We start from the raw sequence: 27,737 nt of genomic DNA on the forward strand, positions 1-27,737 counted from the left end.
ACCCAATGCTATGGAGTGTACATATACTGGGATTAGGATACAAGCACTGTAAACTTCTATTTCCATGTTCAAATCCTAGACTACTTAAAAAAAAAAAAAAAACAGGAATGGTGTCAGGCAAATGATTTAACCTAAAACTAGAAACTAGGTGGCATAAATATACCAACACATTAGTCCCTTGTCTTTCTGAGAGAAAATGAGGAGACAGAACAAGTGAAGAGAACAGAGAAAACAGCTGGGTCCTTTGAATGGAAAGCTCAGCTATGCATGGGTTTTAGAGTTGCTCTGGCCCAATGCTACTTTTTTTATAATGTGGATCTGCCTAGTGTTTTCTCCACAAATTTCCCAGCCCTCACAGAAAAGTAGCATGCCATGACTTGTTAACCTGGTTGACACTTCCACTGATGAGATGTCTGTCTTCCCTGTTATGTTTATTTTGTAAGGCCATGTGAGATCTGTAAGCAACATTATTCCAATTAAACACTTCAATGCCTGAATTTTGCCAGTAAACTTTTACAGTACAAAAGCCGAAGTTGTGCAAGTCTTGTCCCCTCACTTCACCAAATCAGAAGCGATCCCTGTTCTAAGCTAAGGGCTGGTTCTGCTTTCCAAAAGAAACAAAGAATGTACTTTGTACACTTTACTGGTGTAAATCTTCAAACAGATAAATAGTTGATATAAATTCATATTTCACAGAAACAAGTTAGCAATACATCTCTGAGAAAAGCAACAAAAATTAGTAATTTACACGTAACATCCTTTTTTTCCCAAAAAAGTTTAAACGTGAAACAGATAACATTATTACACAGCAGGGGAGCACAAACAGTAAAGACCTTGCAACTACCTCTCCTTGATGCACGGTTCCCAATGAGTAGACAGATCCCTGCTGCTAGAAATGCAGCATCATTGCATAATATATCCCAGGTGTTAAATCTATGTATAAAAAAAGTTTTTTAAAGACTTTTACACTTACATTCTTGTATTGCTAGTTTTATTTACTATCACTGACTTCCCACTCTGGTCCACGTTGTGCTCTAATCCAAAGTAAGCAGCTACCCTGTGCAACAGCATTCTATGGTAAGAAGTCATTGGGGGAAACTTTTTTCTTGGAACTCTGGAAGAAAGGAATAGTAGCTTTATTAAACAAACAGAAACACTCTTGAATTCTTTTTTCCTATAAGAATACAGTACTTACTCATTATTACCAATGAAATCTAAAATTTCCTGTTCTAATTTCAGCAGCATCATTCTGTCCCTGAAAATAAAAACACAGCAACTCACATATGAGACACTCCAATAACTGCAGTTGTATTCATCTTAAGAATACACAGGTAAGTTCTCTGATCAAGGGATGATGACAGACTGTAAATAGGACCACCAAGTGTTAAATGCAGCATTTTTAGGACAAAGTATTCATTTTTCACTAAGCTATATTGTATTGAACCTGCCTAGTGAAACATGCTGTACTTATTTCAGAAATCAGAATACAATCATCCAAATCATCTCTCCCCAGTAGGCTCAACAGAAAGTACAGACATTGAGAAGACAGTCTCAAGAAGAAAAAGCAGTGACTATGTTGCTTCTTGTTGGTTAGCATGGGTAGTAAGATTTGCAGAGGCCTGAACCAGCCCTTGGGTTGTGAAGCACATCACAGGATCATTGAGACACAGTGTGAGAGAGTACCAATAATGGAAAGCACAACTACAACATACCCACAACTGAGTAGTTAGAAACTGGCACACATTGTGATGTGATGATATATTAAAAGAGTATGAAAAAGCTAAACCTCAAGGGGATAGAAATGAACGTTAGTCTCAGAAATGCTTATGTCAGTTACAATAAATCATTAGCATGTAATGAAATTAACTGTTGCACAGTTCGTAATTTGTGCACATCAGATAACTAAACTTCCCAGTTATTGCACATGCAAACCCACAGCAGACTATCACCTACAATTTCTTATTTTCATTGGGAAGCTTTATGACTTCAAACAGGAACAACGTAAGAGTCTAGCAGAGGTCCATGCTTGCTAATTCTACTTTATAACAAAATCGTCTTGGCCCCTTCTTATAGCTCATTTCACATTTTTTTTTTGCCATTAAAAAGGAATCCCAATAAATTGTCACATTAGAAATTATAACTATAATATGAATGTATAATAAATAGCAGTGGTATAGCTTTTGCAACAGCAGCATGATTCCACTGAGTTAATTTCTTGCCTTGTATGTACAGCCACAGGCCAAGTATGAAACCCCACTGAGGAAAAGATCTAACATGATAGATAGACATGGACTCAAATTAGGTCAGATTTGGTTTCTGATGTGTAAAGATGTGTATCTCTATGGTTATATGGTACACCTTAAAAAAAGAGTAATTTCTTTGTCTATAAATTCAGTGCAAAACAGATTAAAGCAGTTTGGTCTCTCTAACAAGCAGACACTAAAAGTGTACAGGTTTTAGAGATACAGTATTAGAATCCCTTCAGACAGAAAACTGCACACAGACAGAACTCATGATTTGCCAATTAAACATTAAAAGCATTTAAACCATTTTAAAGTCCTGAATTTCTGTTCATATAACACACAAATTCCAGTGTATTGGTGTTTTGGATAGCCTGTGCAACAAAGTCTCCTCCTAAATAACTGACCTGTAGTGTTAAACATTTAAGAGGGGAAAAAAAAAGCAACTACAAAAAAAAAAAACCAAAACAACAGGTGGTGTGACACCTCAGGCAGCAACAAGAAAGAAAAACAGAATGTTGACATTACTGATGCTTACCTGGGATTGTTTTTTAATGTATTTACTAAAAATTCATGAAGATCTATACCAGTGGAATCTGTATACTCTTGGCTGGAATCTAAGGGTAAGGGGGAAGAGAGCAAAATTACAGTTTGAAAAAACACTATTTTTTTTTTCCAATTCTTGCTGAACATATTATTTATGGATCAATAACTATTAGGCATGTTACCCCCAAAATTAAACACTTCTAGCTTCCAGGGAAAATGCTCAAGTGAAAAATAAACCAGAGAACCCAACAACACCACTCCCAATCCCCTAATTCAATTGTAATACAGAAGCAAAAGCTTCAGTAACACTGCCAAACCTATTAACAAGTTCCTATATATTTTGAAGCAGTATATCACCTAGAGTCACCTGGTTTCCATCAACCTTCCAAATTTTCTCAATATACTACATTGTACATTGGACCAGCAACTGATCTACAAAATTACTGGATGGTGCTTGAAGAAATATTGTAATTCAGAATGTAACAGTGAAACCTTCACAACTGTTATTCTGTATTATTAAAAAAATCCTTGTTCTATTGGGTTTGTTTTCACATCAGAAGTTTTCAAAAAGAAGTCTCACAACCTTCTGTCTCCTTTCTGTTTTCAGTGAAACAAAGTATTCAAAGTTACATTTTGTTCTCTGAAATCTAACACTGAAAGAAATGATTTAACACCAAATGTTCCCTTACATGTGCACCTTCTAGAGTTTGAGGTCTTAGAATTCAAAGTTATAGGTGTTTTAACAGCATTTTTGGAACTAGGTTTCTTCCAGGAACTACTTACTTGTTAACCTAGTCTCAAGTTAGGTGCAGCTCAAACTTATGCCTTGGTCCTAGCTGCTCCAGGTTTTTTTGTGGTCAGTACAAAGAGCAGTGACTGCAAATTAGCTTCTATTAGCAATGAGGGCACTACTGCACAAAGAAGGGTGGAATTCAGTGGAGACAGAATCTATGCAGTCTTTTTCATTAGAACCAACAGTGCTGGCAGAGCAGCCTCTTGGCATAGTGGGAAACTGGGTGACCAAAGTGTCCAATTTTCAAAAAGGAAACCCAAATTTTTCCTGGAGTAAATCCAAGTCCATCTGAGGACAGGGAATCTCTAGTTCCCTAAAGAAGGGTGATAGTGTGTTCCTTTATCTGCAGAGCTTGTTATGCTATCAATCCTGCCCATACATTATCAAGGGAGTGTAAATGAAACCAACCAAGTTTGAGCATTTATCGTTTGGGATCATTTTTGAATCTAAGAAGGGAATACTGAGTATGCCTAGTAAAACAACCTTAAAGTAAATAATTACTCAATCTTAATTTTCTGAAGTTTGCAAGTAAGCAATAATTCAGTTATAATTAATAGAAGACTGATGCTTAAATTCCATCATTTTCTATTTTAGCATATCATAAATTGGGAAGTGATTAACCTCCAGAGATATTGGGTGAATGTAGAACATCTACCTCTACCTTAGGCATTTTGTCACTTTGCTCTCAACTCCGCATCATTACCTAACATGTTGATTTTTTTGTTGTTTTGTTTTTGTGGGTTTTTTGTGGTGTTTTTTTTTTTTTTTTTTATAGGGGGGACACAGAGGTAGGTTGAGGTTTGTTCCCCATCCCCCCCTTCATTTTAGAAGGTGGGCATGTACTTTAAAGGTTGAGGAAATTAGATCTGAAAGAAAACTCTATTTCTTTAAGGCATCATTTCAAAGACTGAGATGTATAAATGCAGTTAAGTTCTCCTTCATAATGCTTTTTATTTCACAAATACCTGGCCGCGAGCTGGGACAAGATACACTGAAATGCCACATGAGGAAGGCCTTATGGAATTGAGGAACATGAGACAGACAAGTGCTACCTGTCTCAAAAAGAATTCTAGCTTTAAAAATATTTCCTACACTGGTTGGTCTAATGTTCAGATAAACATTCTGGATCCTTTATTTAAAGCAAGAGCTCAAGAAGTGTTATGTAACATGGACAGAGACAGGCTTATGTCATTAATTTTACAGTTCTATTTCAGGTTAAAAAATGATTTTCATCAGATAGTTCTTCAATCCAGAATGCAGGAATATTACAGTGAAAACACAGAACTTGTAATTTTTACTTATGTGGTTCCACACTTGCTCCAAAACTTTATAAAAAAAAAAACTAGACACTATCAAAAGTAAAGTAAATAAACAGGAACACTGACTTCTGTTGAAGAAAGATCAGAAAAAGTGCAAAGGTAGTTGTTATTCTCACCTAACTTTCTCAAATCCTGTAAAAACAAAGTCCAGGAATAAGATAATACCTTCTACTGCCTAGTAAAGTTTTCCAAAGACCACCTGGACACAACTGAGGCAACCTAATTACTTTTATGCTGGTCTGCACAGGTAGACAGGCAAGAAAGGAAAAGCATTTGCTGGAGTACATGTGTTTGATGAAGCCTCAAAAGCACTGTACCCTCTGGGACCAGTTCCTCCTCCAGCTCAAGGATGTCTGATCTACTTGCTTCACTTGCTAAAAAAACCCCACAATGTTTATGCAATGATGACCTGGAAGTAAACTGTATTTTCTCTAAATACTCTCTATCTGGCACAGTACATTTAAAAGCACAATGACAGATAGCAAACCTCTTGATAACATTTTTCTGGACAGTTTATCACTGGATTTTTCCTTTTCCGTTTCATCTTTTGCAGGCTTTTCTTCTTTTTCAAAAGACTGTGACAACTGGATCTGAATTTTCTCCTGTCAAAAGTAAAAATCAGTCATCACAGAAATTATTTCAAACAATACCTGCAGGAAAACTGTTTTGTACTATATTACCTGCAAAATAAAGAAGTAACAAGGAATATAATTGCCTTTATATTCTTTCTGATCCCACATGTACTTTATGTGGCCACAAAATGAAATTATTTATCAATAAATCAAAAGCTATAGAGAAGGCATAGAAAATACCATAGACATTTTAGAACTTACACACACTTTCAGGCCCTGAACGCTATTTCAAAATAAATTCAGAGTAAACACATATGAAAATATGCCAGCTTTTCAGATTTATAGATTTTATACAGCTTCTAAGTTTAAGTAATGCATTATCCACAACGTTTTTTTTTTCCCCCATTCTTGACAGTTCTTGACTATAAAAGCTTGTTTGAAGCTTCAGTTTGGTTTATACCAAGAAGAAAAAAATAATTTGAAACATTTATCTCCTAGAGCAGCATTCCCAGATCCACAAAAATGGGAAATTAAATTTACAGTACAATGTATCAAGGCAAAATTTGCAAACCTTACTGTCATAAAGACTCAGATTCTTAACTTCCTGTATATTTTGACAGAGTAGCTTTCTGTATAATCATCACAAAATCCGTGTTTTTATACAAATAAGTGAACTATCATAAAACCTGTTTCCCAGCTACAGCAAAAGAGAGCTTCCCTTTGAAATTATGGTGACATAACAGTCCGCTAAATAGTGGAAGATTGCAATTTGTTCTTCGTGTTTATACTTCTTAACAAGATTGTCAGTGAAGGACTAATGTATTTCAGACAGCAAAAACAGAGGAGTTAGGGGGAAACAGAGACACCATGTGTCTGAATGAGTCCAAGAAGATGAGTGGCAAAGTCCTGTAAGAGTGAGACTCCCCCATTACCTTTTAGCTTTGACTCCCTCAAATATCAGTTTTGCTCCCCCAAATGCCAAGTGAGTTGATGCTGTCACCCAACCCACCTGAGAACGTCTGATCCTTCCCATCTCAGAGAACCTGCCCCTCATCCATTCTTGCCTATCACTCTTCTGTCCTGCACCTACTCCTTTCCCATGCAAGTCTTCACTCTTCCTTCAAACCTCTTCTTATCCACATCCAGGCACCTGTTCTAAGCTTCTCCTGATGTGCCATTCCACAGACTTGATCTCACTCATATAAGCTGGCCAGAGTTAAATATAGCCAGGATTCATCAAGGCTAAAAACCCTGTCACATGCAAACACACCCTTGCACAACCTGCAGCAATACTACTCCCTGCCCTAGCACAAACAACTGCTCTCTCTACCTTGGTCCCTTCAGAGCTGGGCAGTGGGTACCCTATCCTGATGAGGTTATAGTTAAAAACTAGTTTCAATGTCCATTTTTTGAGTAACAACTTTTTCAAAGGAGAAAAACAGTTTAGCTGACAGTTTTATCAGCTCTCCCTTTTGTTATGATATTTTTCCCTACATCAAATGATAAATCTTTGCACTCCTCCCCTCATAAACTTGGATATAATTCAAACGAGCAATTTATTTGTCACTACAAAGTGCATTACACTTCCTGCTCACCTAGTAGCTGCATAACAGTTATTTGAAAAAGAAACAAGCATGTCTTATTAAGAAGTTATTTCTGACTTGGATACACCGATACATTATTCTCCATTTCACAATAATATTCCATAAAACCATCAGTAAATTAAGCAAATTTTCATAGTCTGTTTCTTCTTCACTAGAAAAATTGATTGACTACATATTCTAAACTCATCCAAAGTAAAGCATACAGCAATAGTTTAGTCAAAGGATTTCAGCAAGTAATCATTTTCATACTTCTTTTCCCAATGAGAGCTAAAAAAGGAATAGCCATCTGAACAACCAGTTCTTTTACTACCACCAATTCTACTTCAAAGCGTGATACAACAAAACTGTGTACTAAAAAGCACTTTCTTGCGATTTCATGCTATAAAAACTGTAGCATCTATTTAAATATGACCTATTTAACTGGAAAACTGCCGAAAAATCTCTTAACTCCTATTCCCTTAAATTCTTTTAATCTCAACCTTTTTGTAGAGAGTCTCTGCTGGCATACTGATGTAAAAGACTCTTTGCTGTAACTCAATTCACTTATCTGAAGTCCTCATTGTAGCAGAAATAATTGTCACCAAATCCTGATTAAACAAGAAGCAGCCAAACAAAAAGCAAAACCCCCCAAACCATCAAAACTTGATAAATCTCTCCAGTTTACAACACTTGAGAAAAAGGTAAGAATCAGGAAACACTACAGAATATTATTTAAAGGCCCTATGTCCTGGGGTGTTGGCTTTTTACCAGCAATCTCTAAAACCTGAATTTAATCTGAAATTACACAGGTCAGTATAAACTAACATTATAGACCCTGGTCGTCTCCCCCTCAACCCCATCTCCTTTGGGTTGTTTTATTTTGCCAAAGAAGTAGAAGTTCAATCTTTTGTAGGTTTATTTACTTGTTACCTGTAATAACAACTGTTACTCACATGAAAACAGCCCTTCCTTAAAAAGAGCTGAAATGGAACACCCTTTGCTAGTGTTCATACTTCATATCAGAGCATACAGAATCGGAACAACCCTGATACCTAATATTTACATAAAGGACAAGAAAGAATAAAGTGATCCTGTATTTACAAAGATAAAACATAAATAAATCAGTTATGTTCTTCCTGCTGCAATAAACTGATAAGCTTATACTTTCATAGCACCTTGTAGTTAAAGGGCTGCCCTTGCATTTTAACTATTAGGACTCAAAAATTTGTGAGCTCTTACCTAGATTTCTCAGTAAGGGACAGTATCTTTTTTCATGTTGCAATTGCTCAAGAAAAAATAAACAAGTATATCAGAAAATGAATTGATCTGCCTGAGACAATTTGTCTGGTCTGTCAATTTCTTTCATCATAGCCTTCTGAGTAAAAGTGGTGACTTGCTAAGTGACTTCTACACTTGCACATGCCTACGAGTTTTACCTTGCTAGAAGCAGCTGTACACACTAGTGTGGAAGGTGTGACTGATAAACAGTCACAGGAAAGACCACAGAGTTATCCCAAAACTCTCATCAGTTCCTACTTGAGTAAGTGTATTTTTCATACTACCAAGGCTAACACATTCTAACCAGTAAAAACTGTGATTCTTCAAGTATTACCATCAACTTTATGCTGACTTTTATTAATCTTAATTCTTAAAATCTACTTTAAATATGAACGCAAAACTGGAAGGCGTTCTCCAGTTGAAACCACTGATATAACAGAGCAGTGACTTTTCCAGAAAGGGAAAGCCATCACAGGATATTCTCGTGCTGCCAGAGGGCTGTGCAAGACAGTCTCTCACTTCACCTAGCCACTGGACCTCTCACGCATCCCAAGCAGAATTAATGCATACACATCATGTTTCACAGTGTGGGGTGTGAGGCAGCCAGCAGCCAACTGGTGCTTACAAAGGAACTTTTCCATGCCATTCCCAAAGATTCTTTGGGAAAGAAAGCAAAATAAGTGAAGCAATTGCCTGTACGAGTTGTTACAGAGGGTCATGGAAGACCTGTGCCCCATAGGATGTACACTCCAGCATCAGAACTTGTAATGAATTCCTACTTCTAACTCTTCTCTTCAACACGCATTTCTCCACTCTGCAGGGAAGAATTAAATATGTTCTCTCAATCACACAGTTAGTGGGATTCATAAGCCATTTTTTCTAGATCACTGTTTCTAAAGAAGACTCGCAGCTAGATCTAATTTTGTTTCTTTATATAAAATCTGCTTTATGGTATTCCTTTTGTACAAATTTAGATTATCACACAATTGTGTGGAACTGGCCTTTACATCTCTCCTACTACTGCAATAATTCATTTCAAGAACCACCTTGCAGTACACAGCCAAGGATAGATTCTCAGAGGACACAGCAACAAATACCATCTGCAGAGAACACTTATTATAAGTGTCTGAGTTTAGACCATTACATACATGGTGTTGTATAGTGCTGGAGGTTTTAAAAATCGTAACATCTCTTATGTTTGAAATATACTCTGGAGTCCATCAAATTAGGATCCTCTCACCCTGTAATTAGATACAGTGACTGAAAAAGTTAAACCCTACTGCTTCAGACTAAACAAGATCTGAATTAGATCTCAGTCAATTCTGTTAACCTTATGCAAAACATTACAACAGGGTTGTAAATCACATAAATAGCATTAGCTTTTCTGTTGCCTTTTAATCTCTTACTCTACAGCCCGTACCAATCTAAGACTTAGATTTTCTTCAAATTAGCAGGCCTAGTTTCAAAACTTCTCTAGTCAGCTATTCAAAGATTGGCATATTAAAGAACTGCGAAAAATAATTTTCTCAGTTTTCCCAAGGAAGAAAAATCAAACCTAGATACTTTGCGGTTCAATATTAGAAAATTTTAATTAGCTTGACAAATACCTATATGAGTTCTCAACATCCCTCCTTCCTCAAAACTGAATTACCACTCTCTCAGCAAAACCCCATCATACCCTGCTATTCTACTGATTCCTTCTACTTGTTATGAAAAGGGAATTTAGAGTCTTTCCAAATAACAGCAAAAGAAGTTAACATGCTGAGTAATCCACTAATTTTAGATTTGTTAGGAGTGAAGAAAGAAAAGCATTTTGATACCCCTCATTCACACAAAGAAATAAAACCAGTAATAGTATTTTGCTCTAAAAACAGAGACTGGTACAAAGGTCAAGTCAGGAAAGCTAGATTTTCTTTAAAATTCTCTAAAGTATTTTTACATACTTTGTCCAGCATTTAGGAACTTCTTTAAGTGTGTTATATCATCTTAATATATTGCTCATCAGACATACCTCGGACACGTGTTAACAGAACTACCAATAATTATGACTAATATGCAGGAATTCAGTTAAAACACCAAGACTTAAAACTGGTTAAATTTTCTAAATATACAGAGCTGATAAATTATGCTGCATATTAATTATCATTTTTCTGCCTTACTGATGGCAGACAGCACTTAAACAGCTTAAGACTGCCTCAAGTGCACTTAACACTAGAAAGTTAAAACAACTAACAAACCCTCTCTTCCTTTTTCCCAGACATCAATCATTATAGTTCAGAAAAACAAAGCAGCAAATTCTTCATCTGGTACTTTCACCTCTATTAAAGCTTTATTAAAAAAAAAAAAAAAATTGAAATCGTATGGTGTCTGCATATTCAAAGAGTACCCAAAAGACTTTCTTTTGAACAGTAAGTTATTTCAAATTGTTTCAGAAACTTCAGTAATGTGATTTTTACCTGGAAGTCCCGTGATATTTCAGCTGTGGGAGGTGGTGGATATTCTTCACATACAGCAAGGCTCCGAACTAACTTTAACTTTGTGTTTGACTAAAGGAAAGTATGTAAAATTAAAAACTCTGGCTTATAAAAAAATTATATAAATATACCATAAGCCATTATTTTTCCATTCATTCTATGTAGAACAAAATGGCAGAAAACTGCATTTTTAATATTTTCAATAGAACAAATAATTTCCTTTAGGATGAAAATATCCAAGCAATTGCAGCTTTTGAAGGCGCTGTCAGCACAATAGAGCACATCTAATGGGAAGTAAATAAAATCTTTAGGAAAGTGTTTCTCTCCATAACAATAAAAAGCCACCAAAAATATAAAGGCAAACCACAAAAGCAGACAACTAGGCAAGACAAAAATCCAACAGAATAAAACAAAGCTTCAATGCCAAAAAATAAAACTAAAGGCACTTTTCACAAAGTAACAAAGCTTCATCAAGCATGAAGGGCTTCCTTAGCATGCCAGCACACAAGTCTACTGTACCTTCGACCTTTTTGCTGTCTGTCCAAAAGACTGCACTGGCCGCTGAATGATAGGCACAACAGAAAAGGTTTATATTAAACTTAATCGTACAATTTTATTAATGCAGAAGTCTGTGTAAGAGAAAGCTTTAACAGTTATTACTGACACGATGGTCAAATCTGTGAAAGGAACAGCAGGTGTTTTTGGCCAAAGGATTATATGCTCTCCCAATTTCATCGTGCTTGTCCTTGATTTCTCTTCTTCATTTATCAACAACAGCTATTACAGGAATTTAACACGAAGCAAGCATTATTCTTGTTCAGTAAAATCCAAGCAGTCTACTCTCAGCCAGCTCCTACATTTTAAATTTTTGTGTCCTAATTTCCTTGGCAACATGACACAGTTTTTATAATTTTTCTTCCTATTCCTTTAACCTACCTGGAAAAATGATATGAAAAAAAAAAACTTAGAAGGGTGAGGAAGCAGCACTGCCTCTACCAGGGGAACAGATGAAGACCTATCATAAGCATGTTAAAACATGGGCTTTTTCTTTCATCTCAGGACTATGAAAGTGGACTTCAAAATGGGCTATTGGTGGTTTTTTTTTTGTTTGTTTGTTTTTTTTTTATTTTTATTTTCAGTAACTTATTATGCATTATTATGCTCTTTCTCCTCCCAGAGCCATTTTAGTAACTTACTATGCATTAATATGCCCCTTCTCCTCCCAGATCCCTTCTTCTATTACTACTGTTTTTTTTTTTAAAAAAAAGCATTACCAGAATTTTACTACAGTATGCATGATTGAAAGATACATTTGAATCAACAGAAGTAACAATTTCTTAACTGCATGGTTTAAACTAACTCAACTCTGTAACAGTTACACAGGAATAGAAGCGCTTACAGTGATGTAACGTAAGTATTGGTTTCACTGTAGAACTAAAACTGATGAATAGCCAAGTCTTTAACAGATCTGGTTTTACAGAGCACAGGCCTAATACTTGTACATGACGAGAGCCTTCCTTGGCCTAGGCTCATAGGAGCAGAGGTCTATCAAGTACCTTAATTTCTCAGCAGGACATATTGCTAAAAAGAACACCTAACCTACAACAACGGGTTCTATCACGTGAAGGTAAAAGAACCACTATTTCTCTAGTTTTTCTCAGGTCCCAAATGTCTTTTTCTGGAGGTTGCTCCAGCTTAGCTGAAGAACAGCAGCAGGAAAGCTCATTTCAGCTCATTTCACTATATAACAGGATTTTAAATGCCAGCACTGAAAACTAACTGAACTCATCATCAGTTTTTTTTAAAGCTTGCTGAGATTTTGAGCAGCAAAGAGAGTTCAAATGTTCTCATACCTGGAACGCTACAGAGACTTGGAGTTTTGCTGTTACCTAGAAAATATTTTTTCCCTCCAATCAGCTACACTGAAAGCGTACATTGCATATTGAAAGCTGGCACTCTGCATTTACCTGGCAAAGTTTCTACTATACCAAGCTACGAAACTTTCCAGAACTGGATGATTTCCCAGCCTCATATCAATTACTCCAGCATCAATTATCCTGGGTGGATTGAAATCAAGTAGTGTGAACTTAAAAAAAATCAAATCAGCACTGCCAGTGGAGTCCTTAGTTCACTGTCAAAGCAGCAGGCAAAAGAATCTACACTTGGGCAGTTGTTTACCTTCTGCAAAACTTTGGAAGCTTTGAAGCCAGTATGTAACTGAAAAGAGTATATGGAAGCAAACACGCCAGATCTACCATTGGAGGGGGGGGAGCAGAAAGAGGGGGGGGGGGGAAATCAACTTACTTATAATGATATAAGACATTTTCAACTAGTCAAACAGAATTTCTAATACTATTAACCAAAATATTATACATAAGTTACTGCTCACTAACTAGATAAGATATATATATATATTTCAATTATTTTTAAGAGTGACTTCAAAAAAAACAGAGAAGAGATTGTTGCTGGTAAGCAGAAACCATATCATAATTAAATTTATTTAAGATCTATACAAAGAATGTATCTCGTCCTCACCTTATCTCAGAAAAGTTTCAGGAATTCATAGCAACCCAAACTTAAGTATGTTTGTTCATGCCAGATAAAGTGAAGCAAATACCTCAAAATTTAATTCAGATATTGAAATGATCTAGTATCAAATCTGAAATCTTTGTAAGAAAGTTTATAATTCATGTGGATTTCAGATTTCAATCACAATAGGACAAGTTTGATGGTACATTCCTTTAACTGTTTAATGTGTGTTGTATCTTATCTTCCACTTTGCTTGCACAATTACAGTTCTGTTTCCAGGTTGGAAAACCAACCCAAATGACACTGTCAATTATGTTTCATTTAAAGATTTTTTTAAAAATAGGCGTTTGCTACCTATGAGGAATAAGTTAACCAAAGCAACATAGGATATTCAGGGTAGTAAACTAAGGTATTTGAATACCCTGGTGCTGAATTTCATGAGCATCTGACAGTTTTTAGGGACCTAACCAACACCAGTAACACTGAGGAGAGCTGAGGGCCACTGTAGGAAGGAGATTCTCCCTTGACTGAAATGACTGAAACCTCAAAGTTACACATGAGCCAAGTATCATCCCACCCATCGCCTTAAGACTTGTCATGTAGAAACAACTGCCTTGTAAAACAGTCCTTTGATAGGTGTGGATTCCTTGTTTTCCTGCATGACTTTAAGGATGTCAAAACCTGAAATGCAAGCCCCCACATCCAGCTGTGACTGCGAGGAACAAGCATCACACAGTTGACAGGTGAGAAGCATTGGAATAAACCTGGTATGGCTGGACTGCAGGGACAAGTAATGTGAGAAAAGGCCTAGGACATAAGGTCTATGCCTGGAATTATAAAACCCAAAGTCCTGTCGTATCAACAGTAACTGAACTCACACAAATTGAAGGTAAGTGGGCACAGTTCCTTTCTTGGGCAAAACCAAGATAACTACATTTCCCCTGGAATTCCAGGATAATAAGTAATCAATGCATGTTGTAGCTGTTAATGCACATTTTCTCTCTTTTCAGGTTCATGCATTTTAGTCCTGTCCTACTTTCTCTGCATTTACTAGGTTTTGCTCCTACAGAGCATCTTTTTGTTCCCCATTTGTGAAAAACAATTTATAGCTATTTTAGAATATGTAATCCTTAGTGAGTGCAAATTAAGCAATTTCTTTATATTTGCAGCTCTCAGACTTTTACTGACTTGAGAAAACACTGCGCTAATGAAAGCAAGATTAAAAATAAATTTATGCCCCATTTAAAGTCATTATGGGCATGATTTCAAGACAGTGTTTAAAAGCAAGTACTCTGAACAATTGCACAATGAAAATAATGATAAGATTCTTATCTTTAAAAAAACCCACCAACTTTTAAGACCAACTACTATGCTTCATTTCCAACTACAAAATAAAAAGGGAACTCAGATAGTTTACCAAACACATATAATCATATATATCCAGGCTTTCAGTAGAAGTATTTATTTGACTATTTTCTTTTTTCATAGTTAGCTCCACAGATCACGTATATTAAATACAAACTAAAGATCTGGAGCTGTTACACACCCTCCCCTATTACCACTATGCTGTCTAAACAAGTTGGATAAAAACAGGTCAGGCACGAGATGGCAAATTTAGAAGTGTGAAAGGTTTTGTGAGAAGGTATTATATCTATTTCTGAAGTACCATTCAGAGGACAGGTATGACATGACAGACCTGAACAAATAGTGTTCTAAGGACATCGAGTTTTTCACCTTTCCTCTAAATTAGGTCTCAATTTTAAAACCAGTTAAGGGCTACCTACAGCCCTAAGAACCACAGGTAGCTCTGTAATACTGAGGCAAAGAACAGCATGGTCTATGGTGACTTGCTGTCCTGTATTACTGAGTAGTGACAGCAATTTTCCATGACACGGTAGAGGATGAGTGATGGAAAAAGTTTCACCATTGGACATAGAGACATTTTCAACAGTTCACAAGTAACTAAACAAAATCTGCCCGATCACTTATCTATTAAAAAGTATTAAGTCACAAATTTTGGAGACAAAGACAGGTAAATCCTGACAAGACCAAAACAGCTGGGGAAGAAGCAAAGAAAGGCTTCAGAGAACTCAAGCAGTGGAACAGAGAGAGAAAAGAAAGGTTTGTGCTAGTATGGAAGGAAGAAACTTGTAGAAAGAGAAATGTCTAGTTGCTAAGTAAAAAAATTAATCTAATTCCTCCAAAGGACAGGGATATCTGCTTAATTAGCATAAAACCAAACCAGAATTATACTCACTTACTAAAACACTTGCCTTGCCCATATTATATGGTGGATGCACACAACTCCCGCACTCATGCACCAGCCTCCATGCTTCCACAAGGCTTTTTTTGTTGGTGGTAGTTTGGTTTTACTCTCCACAGCTTGCAAGTGCTTCTCCCGATACATAGTGATACGCAGCTCGCTTTCTCTCAGTCTTTTACTGCCTTGGCAATCATCATCCCATCAGAGATCTTATATCTACTTATTAATGGTTATTTTCCAATGCAGAGATGACAGTACTTAAGACTAACATTCTTCTTACCCCCAGCCCCCATAATACATGGTTTGTAGAATAAGAACAAACATCCTTTTCTGGATCGTACATAAACCAATGTGAGTTGTTAGAGATTTAAAATTTTTTTGTGTTTAAAAAAACAAACAACAAAACATGCAACAAGGACTTCCTAATAGTGATTAAAAGACACTATCCTATGAGGTAAATCCAGCATGTTTAATTTTTTGTCAGTATTTCCCGACACGTTAACTTTGTAACAGCAGTCCTTAGAGTGGATGCCTCTCCCATCACCCAGTGACAAAGGCAAATGTCAGACACTGTATTCTACCTAATTCAGAATTAACATGTTCTCACCTGACCTGGATAAAATTAACAGGTGGGAGGCAACAGTAACTGGTGAATCAAAACCTTTTTGATCACAAAAAACTACCATAATGCTGATATGCACAAGACTTCTGTAAAAGTACTTATCATTAGTGACTCTTACTTCCAGTCCCATTTAAATGTTACTTGATGGTCACTTCAAAATATGACAATTCAAAAATCTTCCCTAATAACCGCTATATTAATTATACTACTCTTGTACTGCTTAAAGAAATTGGTAGTGCTATCCATGTACTCTAAGATTTTTCTCATTTACATTGTACCTCCAACTGCGTACGCAACTGCAAATAGGTTACAAATGCACAACACCTCAAAATAATCTGGGATTTAGAGCCACAGTTACATTTCAAAATATAATCACCAGTTTCTGGAATTGTGAAGATCCAGAAACATACCTGAACTCAAACCATGATAGGTTTAGACAGAGGAGATTTCATATACTGTTTCTTACGTGCCTGTGAAGTTAGAAATCAAGTGATAACTGTACTTGGGAATATGAATGTAGTTTGCCAATAGGTATGAAACCTACTAAGCAATTAACTACTAGTTAAGAAAGCCAAAAAATCAAACCCCATACAACTCCCACCCCCCCCAACCCATCCTCTGATATACTCAATTAGTAAACAAAAGACCACAACGAATTCCAATAAACTTCTGGTATTCTTCTCTAGCATTTCTCAGCAAATACTTTGTATTTTTTTTTTTTTTTTTTACTTACTATAGTAACATTTAACCTGCACTTAATGGAAAGTAGTATATCCAGTGAAATTTCACTAATTAAACTGTTTAATCATGCACTAGTTCAAAACTTGCTGACAACTCTACTACTGTTCCCAGTAGAACATAGTTTGTTTACTATGGACAGTCCAAATTTTTTGTTTTGTGTTTTAGCATAAAATATATTTGAGGCTTTTTCGTTGAAAGCATGTGTCATACAAATTTTCACTAGCAGCTACCACAGTACATGTGACATTAACTTTTGTTGACTTCAATTGTTGCAAAGGGCTTACTTCAGCAAGGTTCCAGTTTGTAATTGTCTTCCTACCACTCTGGAAATCAACATCCTCAGCCTACAAACTCCAGTTTTTAATCACACTACTCATGTAACAGCAATGTTCTGATTCCAATAGACTCCTGGACACAACACTCACATCCACACTAACTGAAGACAACAATAAAGCCATGTCCACCCAACAGCCTTCATTACACAGTTGTTCATCTCGAGTATTCTAGATAATTATTTCAGCCACCAGCTATTACTCCTGCATAAGAACAAAACCAAGCAACCAACCCCCTCTAACCCCACAGCTGCTGACAGATTTATTTCTCTAGATTAGGTCTGACTATCCAGAAACATTTGTTTGCAGGAAGGCAGATTTGCCACTTGAGTCTCATAGAAGTTTCCACACTAAAAATCTGTTGAATTAGATTTGTTGAATGAGAAAATGTGAATGAAATTTTTCCAAAGTTACTGAACTGTAAGAAAAAAAAATTACAATTTTCAAGACTCATTACTAGGATAGTAATTGATTAAAGAAAATACCAGCTCAGCTATAACATCTACCAGCTCTTCAGTAGCAGTTATTTCTCATACATTACAGGAGAAATATTTCATTTAAAGGATTTATTTTTTTTCCATAAAATTACCTATTTACATTGATGCCAGCCTTCATAAAGCCAGCAGATATTAAAGTGTAAGACTGTATTGTTATTACAGTGGTCTACAAGATTTATTTGGAAGCAATTTAACATAGCCGATGGAGCTTAGTTCACTCAGTGGAATACTGAATTGTTAGTCTTGAACAAAACTACTCCCAGAAGAACCTTTTACTCAATTCTCAATAACAAGAATCTAATAAGCTACTGTCCTGGTTTTGCAGCCCACAAGAGAAAACTGCCATACCCCATATCCCAATCAGGATTTTTATCAGAAAATTGTTTATTATTAACCCACAGACAAAAAATTCCAATAGAAACCTTTTTTTTTTTTTTTTGTCAAACATAAGCTTCTGTGTATTCTCTTAGAAATTTGCTTCGTTTTCCAAGTTGTGCCAGAAAATTTCAGTTGCTTTCCTTACCTCCTCACCTCATCTAAGACACATTCTTCAATGACCAAGACGAGAGTGTCAGCTAGCACTTAGCTAGTTTGTCCCATGTGAGAGAAACCCATTTTTCAGAAGATTTGAGCATAAACGCTAACTGGACAACTAAACCTCCGAGGTATTAAATCTGCTGCCATAAATTCTTAACCCATCCTTATTGCTGTGTTCTCCTTTAAAACGAGATATTTCATACTATTTTGCCTGCCTCCTTCTCACTTGAAATTTGATGCCACAATTTCTTTATAGGCACATCTCCCACCTTGCAAAGACCATTCATTTATATATATAAGCTCTTCAGTGTATGCATGAAGCCTGCTTAAGCTTTCCGAACTAATAAAACACATACTGAAATTGTCAAGCTGTGAAGGACGGAGGAAAAGAGAATATATGGATAGGGAGTAACAGCTAGCAGCCAAGATGGGATGATAGCTCACCAGCTCACTCCACCATTGATGTAGGGAGAAAGGGGCTGGGCCTTCCTCTGGTGGCTAGGGCACGATCCAGACCTACTGGCCTCAGGAGCTCTGCTGGCTGGATTCCTCTGGCACCTGGGGATTTGGATTACTTATATCTGATTACTTTAGCTTTATGCTGTACAGCTCTGCTGTAGAAGTTACACCTGAGCCACCTGTAAACTGCACACAGCTCAAGAGCCCTAGATTGGTCACTGCTACTCAGGCCTGTCATGCTGAGCTGTGCTCTAGTGCTTTGTTCATACAAGCAACGCTCAACATTTTAGAGTTTTGTTCAAACCACACTATTACTATATAGCGTATTCTTAATGGAACCCAGTCTCTGAAACTCAGCCATGATTCAGCAACAGCAAAAGACAGTTGAGTGCTGAGTTTTTCCCTTGTTCTGCTACAATGAAAAGACTCAACTTCACATAAGCACTCAGGGAAACACAGACATGGACAGACTGTCTGGTTCCCATGAAAACCACTCATCTACTTCAAACAATTAAAAATTATATTCATCTAAATACGAGAGTTGGTAAACAGTGAAACTCGGCAAAGGAGGAGAGAGGATGCAATAATCATGCTACTTGCTTCCCTAACCCCGATCAAGTTTTCCTGACCTGAACCAAAGAAACATTTAAGAGGAACACGAGAAAGGGAGAAGAACAAGACACAAGCTTATTTAACTTAATATACTAGTTAAAAATAAAATTAAAAGCTTCTTACCGGCATATTGTTTTTGTTATCAGGACAATTTTCATCCTTTTCTGCTTGAATCTGCTCCTGACTTCCTGATTTTATAAGGTTTTCAACTGGGTCTGTATCTTTAAATTCAGCTTCTGAACCCTTCATTGCATCAGTTTCATCTTTTACAGTAAGAATATCAGACATCCTCATTAGAAAAGGTTATTTTAAATTTCTACAAGAAATATGGAACCTTTAGGACAAAGAAAAAGTGGATCACTGAGTAACTTTAAATTAATTAAAACAACCATACCTAAACAGCTACCCAAAATAAACATGATTTTGATGCAAAACGGATTCATTGTCCTGTTATGATATTTTTGCCTGTCTTGTATCAGAGAGACAGGGTGATCATTTTCTTTTTAAACACTTCTATCAAGAGGCTTAAAATAACATCCATCCATACAAATGAGAAGAGCTACGCTATAGGATAATGCTTGCAGATTTTCCCTTCTGTACTTTAAAATATATACCTAAGCGTTCAGATACTCCAAAATAGCTTCCAACAGAAACAAGGGAAATTTTTCTCATTTGGAAGACAGAATTACATACAGATTTATTTTAAAAGGGCTGAAAGTAAGTACATGAATCCTAATGCACCAAGTATGCAATCATTCATAAATTTCATTAAAGCTTTTAAGTTTCCTAGTTGCCAGGTAACAACTGGACAAGTTCTGAATGCAGGAACTATTTTACCTACTAAATGTAGGTAAGATGCAGTTACCTACTGTGTCCAGCTCTGGGGCCCCAACAGCAGAAGGACACGGAGCTGCTCGAGCGGGGCCAGAGGAGGCCACGAAGATGCTCGGGGGGCTGGAGCAGCTCCCCTGGGAGGCCGGGCTGAGAGAGTTGGGGGGTTCAGACTGGAGAAGGCTCCAGGAAGGCCTTAAAGTGGCCTCCCAGGGCTTAAAGTGGGGACAGGAAAGGTGGGGAGGGACTCGTGATCAGGGGGTGGGGGAGTGGGGGGTGGGGTGACAATGGGTGACAGTGTTTAACTGACAAAGGGTAGATTTAGATTAGATAGAAGGAAGAAATTCTTCCCTGTGAGGGCGGTGAGACACTGGCCCAGGGTGCCCAGAGCAGCTGTGGGTGCCCCCTCCCTGGAAGGGTTCAAGGCCAGGTTGGACGGGGCTGGGAGCAACCTGGGCTGGGGGAAGGGGGCCCTGCCCATGGCAGGGGGGTTGGGACTGGATGATCTTTAAGGTCCCTTCCAACCCAAAGTATTCTATGATTTTATAATAAATCTAGAGAAAACAGTCATAATAAAATTAAGGAATCTCTCAAAAGCAATAAAAAAATATATAGAGACAGCTTTGGTAATTAGCACAATAACGACAATTATCAGTAATTATAATTTATAATAATTTCAACTACTATATAAAGATAATTCTAATGATTAAAAGCTATAACCGATCCACCCCAGTTTTCCCTAAGAAGTACAAAATACAACTTTTTGTCATTACTCAGTCACAGTGCAAGATGTAAAAACAAAATTTTTCCATTTCTTAAAAGAAACGAAGAGTAAGATCTGAATGCTTGAAGTCCTTCACAGAACACAAATAACAACCAAACAACATTATGGAAAAGATTAAGTAAGTATCAGTGATTTAATACCTGATACGTCCTACAGTTTGGGGACTGTGGTCTCCCACAAAAGTAAAATAAAATAATCCAAAGTTCCTTTTCACAGTTGTCAACCAAGATGTCAGTTGTAATGAACCATCTGGAATCCGGCAAGAGACGTCCCATGTCCTTATCCCCAGTGTAGAGTCCCGGACAGAACTATGTTGTCTTGAATCAGCAAGAACATCCCTTTCAAATGCCTAAAAATCAACAAAGGAAATACACAATACTTTTATTTGGGGTGGGAGAGGAGAGGGAACATGACACCTCAAAACTTAGTAATTTCAAGAAAAAAAAAAAAATCAGAGAATATTTATTTGTTCTATTTGCTTTATCTACCAGTTTTAATATTTTTCATTAGACTTACATGATATTTCTGTATTACAGAGTTAAAAAGTAGACAGAACAAATGTTTTGCTGGCATTCCTAGTGAAACTCTGTTTCTATAAACAAGCAGGTATCTTCCAGAAGACTCTGAAAAGACAGTTTGAAATAAGCAGCCCAGCAGGTGTGGAGGAATAATAGGCCATGAAAACTCACAAATCCCTGGTAGCACAACAGCATTTTCTTCTTTGTCATAGTTAATAATCTAACCACAATACATAATCCATATTTTAGGGAACTTGAATTACAGAAGACAATTTCATTTTATTCAACAAAGTAATTGCCCTTGAATGAGGATTTACAAGTTTCTACAAAACTGACAATATTCCATCTTCCCTCTTTTTCAGATTTGCTTTTCTGAGAAATAAGTAATATCACCACCCACAAGGAAGCATGCATTTGAGGTGGTAGGCAACAACAGACATCTAATAGGAAACAAAATATAACCTATGAACATAGGAAAAATATCCTAAAGCAAAGAACACAAATAACTATCTTTCAAACCTGTGAAAGATATACTGAAATAAAAATAGCTGAAAAGGATCTCTGTATTGCATTCCCCAAACACTTTTCTCTAGTCAGGGGCTTATTAAAACCAGTACAAAGAATAATAAACATCAATAACTTCTGTTACCTCAGCTGAGCTACTTAATTTCCATGTGAGTAACATGATAATTAGAACTGTTTCAGGAAAACAAACAAGTGAAAAAAGTCAGAATTGTTTGAAGTGAAATTAAGAAACAAATGAGATGTTTACACAATGATTATAAACATTATTTTAATCAATGTATGTGAAGAACCTGCACTAAACTGTTCTCTTTCAAAATGAAGAGTTGTACTGCAGGCAGCAAGAAAGGATGGAAAGACAAGTCGTGCAAGATCTTAATGTCTCCAACAAGTTCCATCTTAGCTGAACCTGAAAGCATGTAAGCATTCTGCAGTATGAGGTCACTAGAAAGCAGTTACTATCAAAATTACAAGGTCACGCTGTAGCAGGGCCCAGCTTTTTAACAGCTTTAATGTTATGTCAAAACAAAGAGTTCAATATAAAATAACATAACAGAAAACTAGCTAAACAGAACGCTGACTTTACATGACAGAAAAGCCATTTCCTGTTTGAAGAAAAACCTGCAGAACTGAAAATTAGAAGTAGAATTTACAAGGAAACAAAAGAAAGCAAATACTTCATATTCTCTATATTCCACAACAGTATCAGCAGCTTGTATTCAAATCATTCTGTATACACATAAAGATATGGCAATCTCTCAATCTCTTCCTGGAAAACAACTGTAAAAACAGCAGAAAGCTACACTTGAGAAGATACATGCACAGAAAGAATGAAGAATAATGTACATCGCCCGTGCCTCCCAAATATATCCTTCAAAAGAGATTTGGGTAAGAATTATTTAAAATAATTTAAACAGTGTGTAGCATTTATCACCTCTTCCTTAAGTGCTATGATATCTTATTTCATCATTAATAGTTACAACTCTGAGAACACCTGATCCTGCTGAATTCCTCCCTCAGTATGACTGAGAAGACGGCGGTGGCACAAACAGCCCACAGACCTGCAGGTTTCCTTGCAGGTGAGATTAAAGCCTGGCTACAATTTTCTAGATCTTAAGAAACATACAGTTTGATAAGAGAGATGAGATATGATAGACATTTTGACTTAATAAATCTTGCTGCAAAGAAATATGGTAAAGAAAGATAAGAGATGGGCTGTGATTCAGGCCTGTAAAAGACCCTATTCACTGAATCTAATGGAGGGGAAATGATTATAGATGAAAGAACAAATTGGAAATAAAAAGCTGCAGAAATGCAACAAAAGATATGCAGTACTGTTTGGTTGTTGAGTTAGTTTTTCCAGACAATCCTCATGGTAATTTAAAACTTATGAAGCATCTCAGACTATCCACCTCTACTGTACACAAGACTTAAGCAGAGATGCTGTTTGCTTTTGTTGGCTGACATATGATTTGTATTATATTTAGAGAAATGTTAAAAATGATTACAGGCTGAAGACAGGAAAAGACCCATTTATGTCCAGTTGCAAGTGTAATCTTGAAAAATAAGTGTAATTTATTTGCTACTCCCGGTACTAGTCACAGATATAGTAACTGTAATCAACATCTTGAAGATTTTTCTTTAATTCTGTCAAATCCACTAAGAGTTCCTGTTCCTTTGCAACACCATTAAAAAAAAAAAAGACTATCAGCATACTCCGTTAGCAAAACTCATGTGGCAAATGTACTTTCTTGCCTGTGTCAATCCAGAAAACTGATGCACAAGAAAAAAAGCCCTCATTTTCTACAACAACTTAACTGCAAACCTGCTTATAACTTGTCATGAACAGATTTTTCACCTGCAGATATATTTAAAGCCTGCAAATTGCGTGCTATGTAAGCTACAGTAGAAGGGACAGAATTGAGAAAAATCCATGTAGTCTCAATTCACACAAAATAATATATATATATTTTGGTTTTATAGAATATAGCTATTTTGAGTCAACTGGAATCACTACACGCACACCCATGAGTAAATGACAAACCCTGTGCTTCAGATTAATGGCAAACCATGCAAAATAGAAAGATGAATCTTTGCTTACTTTTTTTTTTTTTTTTTTTAGTAATAATAGCCATAGAGTCATTGAAATTGGAAATGCAACCTTGTGTTTGTGACCCACAATAGTGAGTTTCTAATACTTCGAAAACATTCCATCCCTGAAGGTTACCCCCATTCAGACAATTTTCATAGCTGAAATAATTTGCTTCTGGTTTCTAAACTTGTACAAATTGGATTAAAAAAGACTTAAGGAATTTAAGGAACTGATGTGGTGGGACAGATCACAGTCTAACCTTACACATACCACCTCTTTCACCTCCTTATATTTTTGGATGTTAATTTCTTGTGTCCCATGCAGGACAGGAAGAAGGAGAAGAAAGCAAGAAGATAAACCTTAGGACTTGCTCCACTGTTTGGAGAGAAAATAGGTTCTAATAAGCAAATGGATTAAGTTTATTTATACCAAATCCCAACATTTGCCATAGACTGGATGGCGATATAGACCAACAAAGGTAAGCAGATTTTAATGTGTCCATCTTCTTGTCCTAAAATTATCCAAACAGTTGAAATGAGTGAATATTAGGGGGGGTTGAAGGTTACCTGGTTTTGCACTTAAAAATTCAAAGAGCTAGCAACAGGCCTCATGAAAAAAAGCCTTCCAATTTTAGTACCTTTTGTAGGTGACAACAATAGGCATCTACTTTAATAGACAGGAAGTACAAGGACTTATATATGAGTGGAGAATAACATGTCATATTTATCTCATTTAACCTTCAGAATTGCTGTCCCCATCTAAACACTTACTGTTGAAATGTATGCTCTTTCCTTTCTTCATCATATTGGTTAACACCACACCACCAATATTCATCCTAAATTCTATTCATTTTCTTTCTGAAAAGCAGTAACCACTTTGTCTAGGCACCTATTCTGAATGAGCTCCTTTTCAGAGGGAAAATTGTTATTATCAGCTGTGAGATGGAACTCTAGTACTTCGTAAGCATATGCTTTTCAGTCAGAAGGTCATAAAAACTGTCAATGCTGTGCTCTCATTGCTTTCTTTTACACAACCCAGAAGACAAGTGATAAAAAAAAGAAGACATCAAGCAAAGCCATTGCTGAGTTTTATGATAGAAGCCTCCCAGACCATGATACATGGAAAACCACTGAGTCCTTTGTTTCAGGTTCTGACCTGAAAATCACAATATGCAAACCCACTAAATTGTCTTGTAATGAGTGAGGATATTTCTGGGAACAGGATCTACTCAGCTTAATCCAATTTCTCTAATAGGCATCAGGACTTCTCCTTGGAGATGAAGATAGGAAGCTTTGCTCTTCCCATGACAGAAGAAACTGATTCTTTTCCTCTTTAAAAAAGGTAAAGACAGAAAGTGATTTTTCTGTTTTTTTGTTAAAACTATTATTGATATCATTGTTGTCAAAAAGACCCCAGGAACAGCTGTCAAAATAACTGGTGTCAAACAAATTCAGGGCAGGAAACTGGATTAGAAGGGTGGGAGTGAAAAATCTACATTCTACATGCAAAGTGAACACACTGTCAATGAAAAGGTAAAATGAAAATTTATTTCTTAAACAGGCTTCTGTAAACCAGATATTTCAACGGAATTCTTGCACAGGTCTAAAGACTCCTTGTTGTGTAAAACACTTACCTCATTTTTACTACAATAAGTAGTTCACACCCTAATCTGACAGTCAAAATCAGTCAGTGCTAAATTCCCAGTGAGGCTTGTTGCAAATCATTCAGAAATCTCCAGATTGTATGCAGCACCTTGTCTCAGCACTCAACATTTATTCTAGTTACATGTAAAGCTGTACATCTCTTTAGAAGTTGCTTTAACTTTATTATCCAAGCACTAAAGGCTGGAACTCAATTATCCGTCTGTACTCTCCCTGAAACCAGAGCAAGTTTACATGAAACAGTACAGAGAAAGCCATACCTGCTGTATTATACATCTACGTTAGTCTTTAAAGAAAAAAAAAAAAAAACAAACAACAAAAACGAAAACCAAACAATATATTAAAATTTAAAGCAGGAAGCAGCAGTAGTCGAGTTGTTTGTCTATCCCAGCACCAGAAGGTCAGCAACCACAGGTAAGACAAGTGAGGTACAGGACCAAAAAGCAGCTGGGGGCAGGGGGAAGTAGACATCAAGGCACAGTGACAGGCAGTAATAAAGTCTGGTATTTGCCCCAGCTTTCTACATAAATGTGAATAATTGGTATAGTTGTTACATTTGTTATATAGTTTCCATATGCTAAATGTGAGCCAAAATACAGACAGAAACTGATTCTCTCTGGTACCTCTAGATTTCCTGTAAGCATTTCTAAAGCATTTCATACTTCCACAGTCTTTCATAAATACAACCCTAGAAAAGATGAACATAGGATGTAATACAGAAGATTTCTGACCAGCAATCAGGAATCCTCCATTCACAACTTTAAGAACCATCTTCACAATCAGATTTAGTGAAGAGGCTGGGAATATGCTCAAAACAGTGGGGATGAAGTTGAGAACAGACTCTATTAATCTAATAAGAGACATCTATAATTACACTTTTTTGCTATCAGTTTGCTTTCACATTTTATTTCTCAATTCTCCTAGCTTGGAGTCACGGAGTTGACATTCTTCTACTTAAAAGAAAGATTCCTTTATGCATATATACATGCCCAGAGGAATCACGGCGGTATGTTATTTTCTATACTATTTATGCTGTATTCCATTAAACTGAGAAGAATTAATGTTGGTTGTACTTACTTCTATTCTGTTTGAAGTAGGATTATAAGGATAATCTTCCCTACAGAGGAAGTATCAGGAAGGGAAAAATGCATAAAAGATGCTTTGCACTAAACAAAAATTACCTTTACTACAAAAAGACTAGACTAGTATTGTCCTCATCAGAACCTGGACTGTCTACTTAAGGGGAATCTACAAATTCACCTATTATTCCTCTGGGAGACCTAAGTTTTGTATAAGATCCATCTTATTTCAGAACTCTGTTACAGAAGTAGCTGCGTGAGGAAAAAAAAATACCAACAACAAACACTGGCCTCTTACCATAACTTATAGAGCAGCTTTGTGCAGCAACTCCCTCCACAGCTTAAGTGGAAGAACAGATTGATTAGTACAGCAAAGTCTCTGGGAACAGAGTCTTGCCTTACCCCTAGCATACTGGTGATACAAGTCTTCCTTGGATGTGGGAGCACTAAGTTTTTCGTTTTTTCTTTTTTTTTTTTTTTTTTTTTTTGGAGAAAGGTCAGGACCTTCCCTAGGAAAAAAGATTTTTTTGATGACTCTTACATAAAAGACTGGCCACAACAAGAGCTTTTCCAGCTACTTCTCACCTCTATTTTTGGAAATATTTAAGCACAACATATTTATATTAGCATCATAACCTCAGAGCTCTTATGATTAGAATAAACAGCAACCTTCCCAAGCAACCAAAAACACTCACAAAAACTCACACTGTCTTTGTTAAGATGAAAGGGGAAAGTGTTTATGGCTTAAGCAGAAAGATATCTATCAAAATTATCTCATTCTTACATTAACAAAAACTATGGATATAACTACAAGAGAATTACTCCATCCAGCTATTGCTCAGTTCTTGAGGAC

At 36.5% G+C, this 27,737-nt stretch overlaps 1 protein-coding gene across 19 annotated transcripts in view; it reads right to left on the reverse strand.

Annotated features, from left to right (window-relative positions):
- Positions 1–27,737, reverse strand: part of R3HDM1 (R3H domain containing 1) — an 89,155-nt gene that overhangs the window by 32,995 nt on the left and 28,423 nt on the right. For 14 of the 19 annotated variants that reach the window (XM_042783761.1, XM_042783754.1, XM_042783760.1 and 11 more), the window contains 8 exons: positions 21,153–21,361; positions 19,521–19,731; positions 11,325–11,366; positions 10,788–10,877; positions 5,386–5,500; positions 2,779–2,857; positions 1,196–1,255; positions 974–1,114 (listed from right to left, as the gene is read on the reverse strand). In XM_042783761.1, the coding sequence (XP_042639695.1) occupies positions 974–1,114; positions 1,196–1,255; positions 2,779–2,857; positions 5,386–5,500; positions 10,788–10,877; positions 11,325–11,366; positions 19,521–19,691 (698 nt within the window). In that variant the 5' untranslated portion in view covers positions 19,692–19,731; positions 21,153–21,361. Of the gene's footprint in view, positions 1–973; positions 1,115–1,195; positions 1,256–2,778; positions 2,858–5,385; positions 5,501–10,787; positions 10,878–11,324; positions 11,367–19,520; positions 19,732–21,152; positions 21,362–21,528; positions 21,547–27,737 lie in introns of those variants that run through there. The other 5 variants (XM_042783759.1, XM_042783766.1, XM_042783752.1 and 2 more) reach the window with 4 other exon arrangements.

This window comes from Tyto alba, unplaced genomic scaffold, assembly GCF_018691265.1.
Source record: "Tyto alba isolate M040663 unplaced genomic scaffold, T.alba_DEE_v4.0 Super-Scaffold_7, whole genome shotgun sequence".
In the NCBI taxonomy this organism is placed as follows: Eukaryota; Metazoa; Chordata; class Aves; order Strigiformes; family Tytonidae; genus Tyto; species Tyto alba.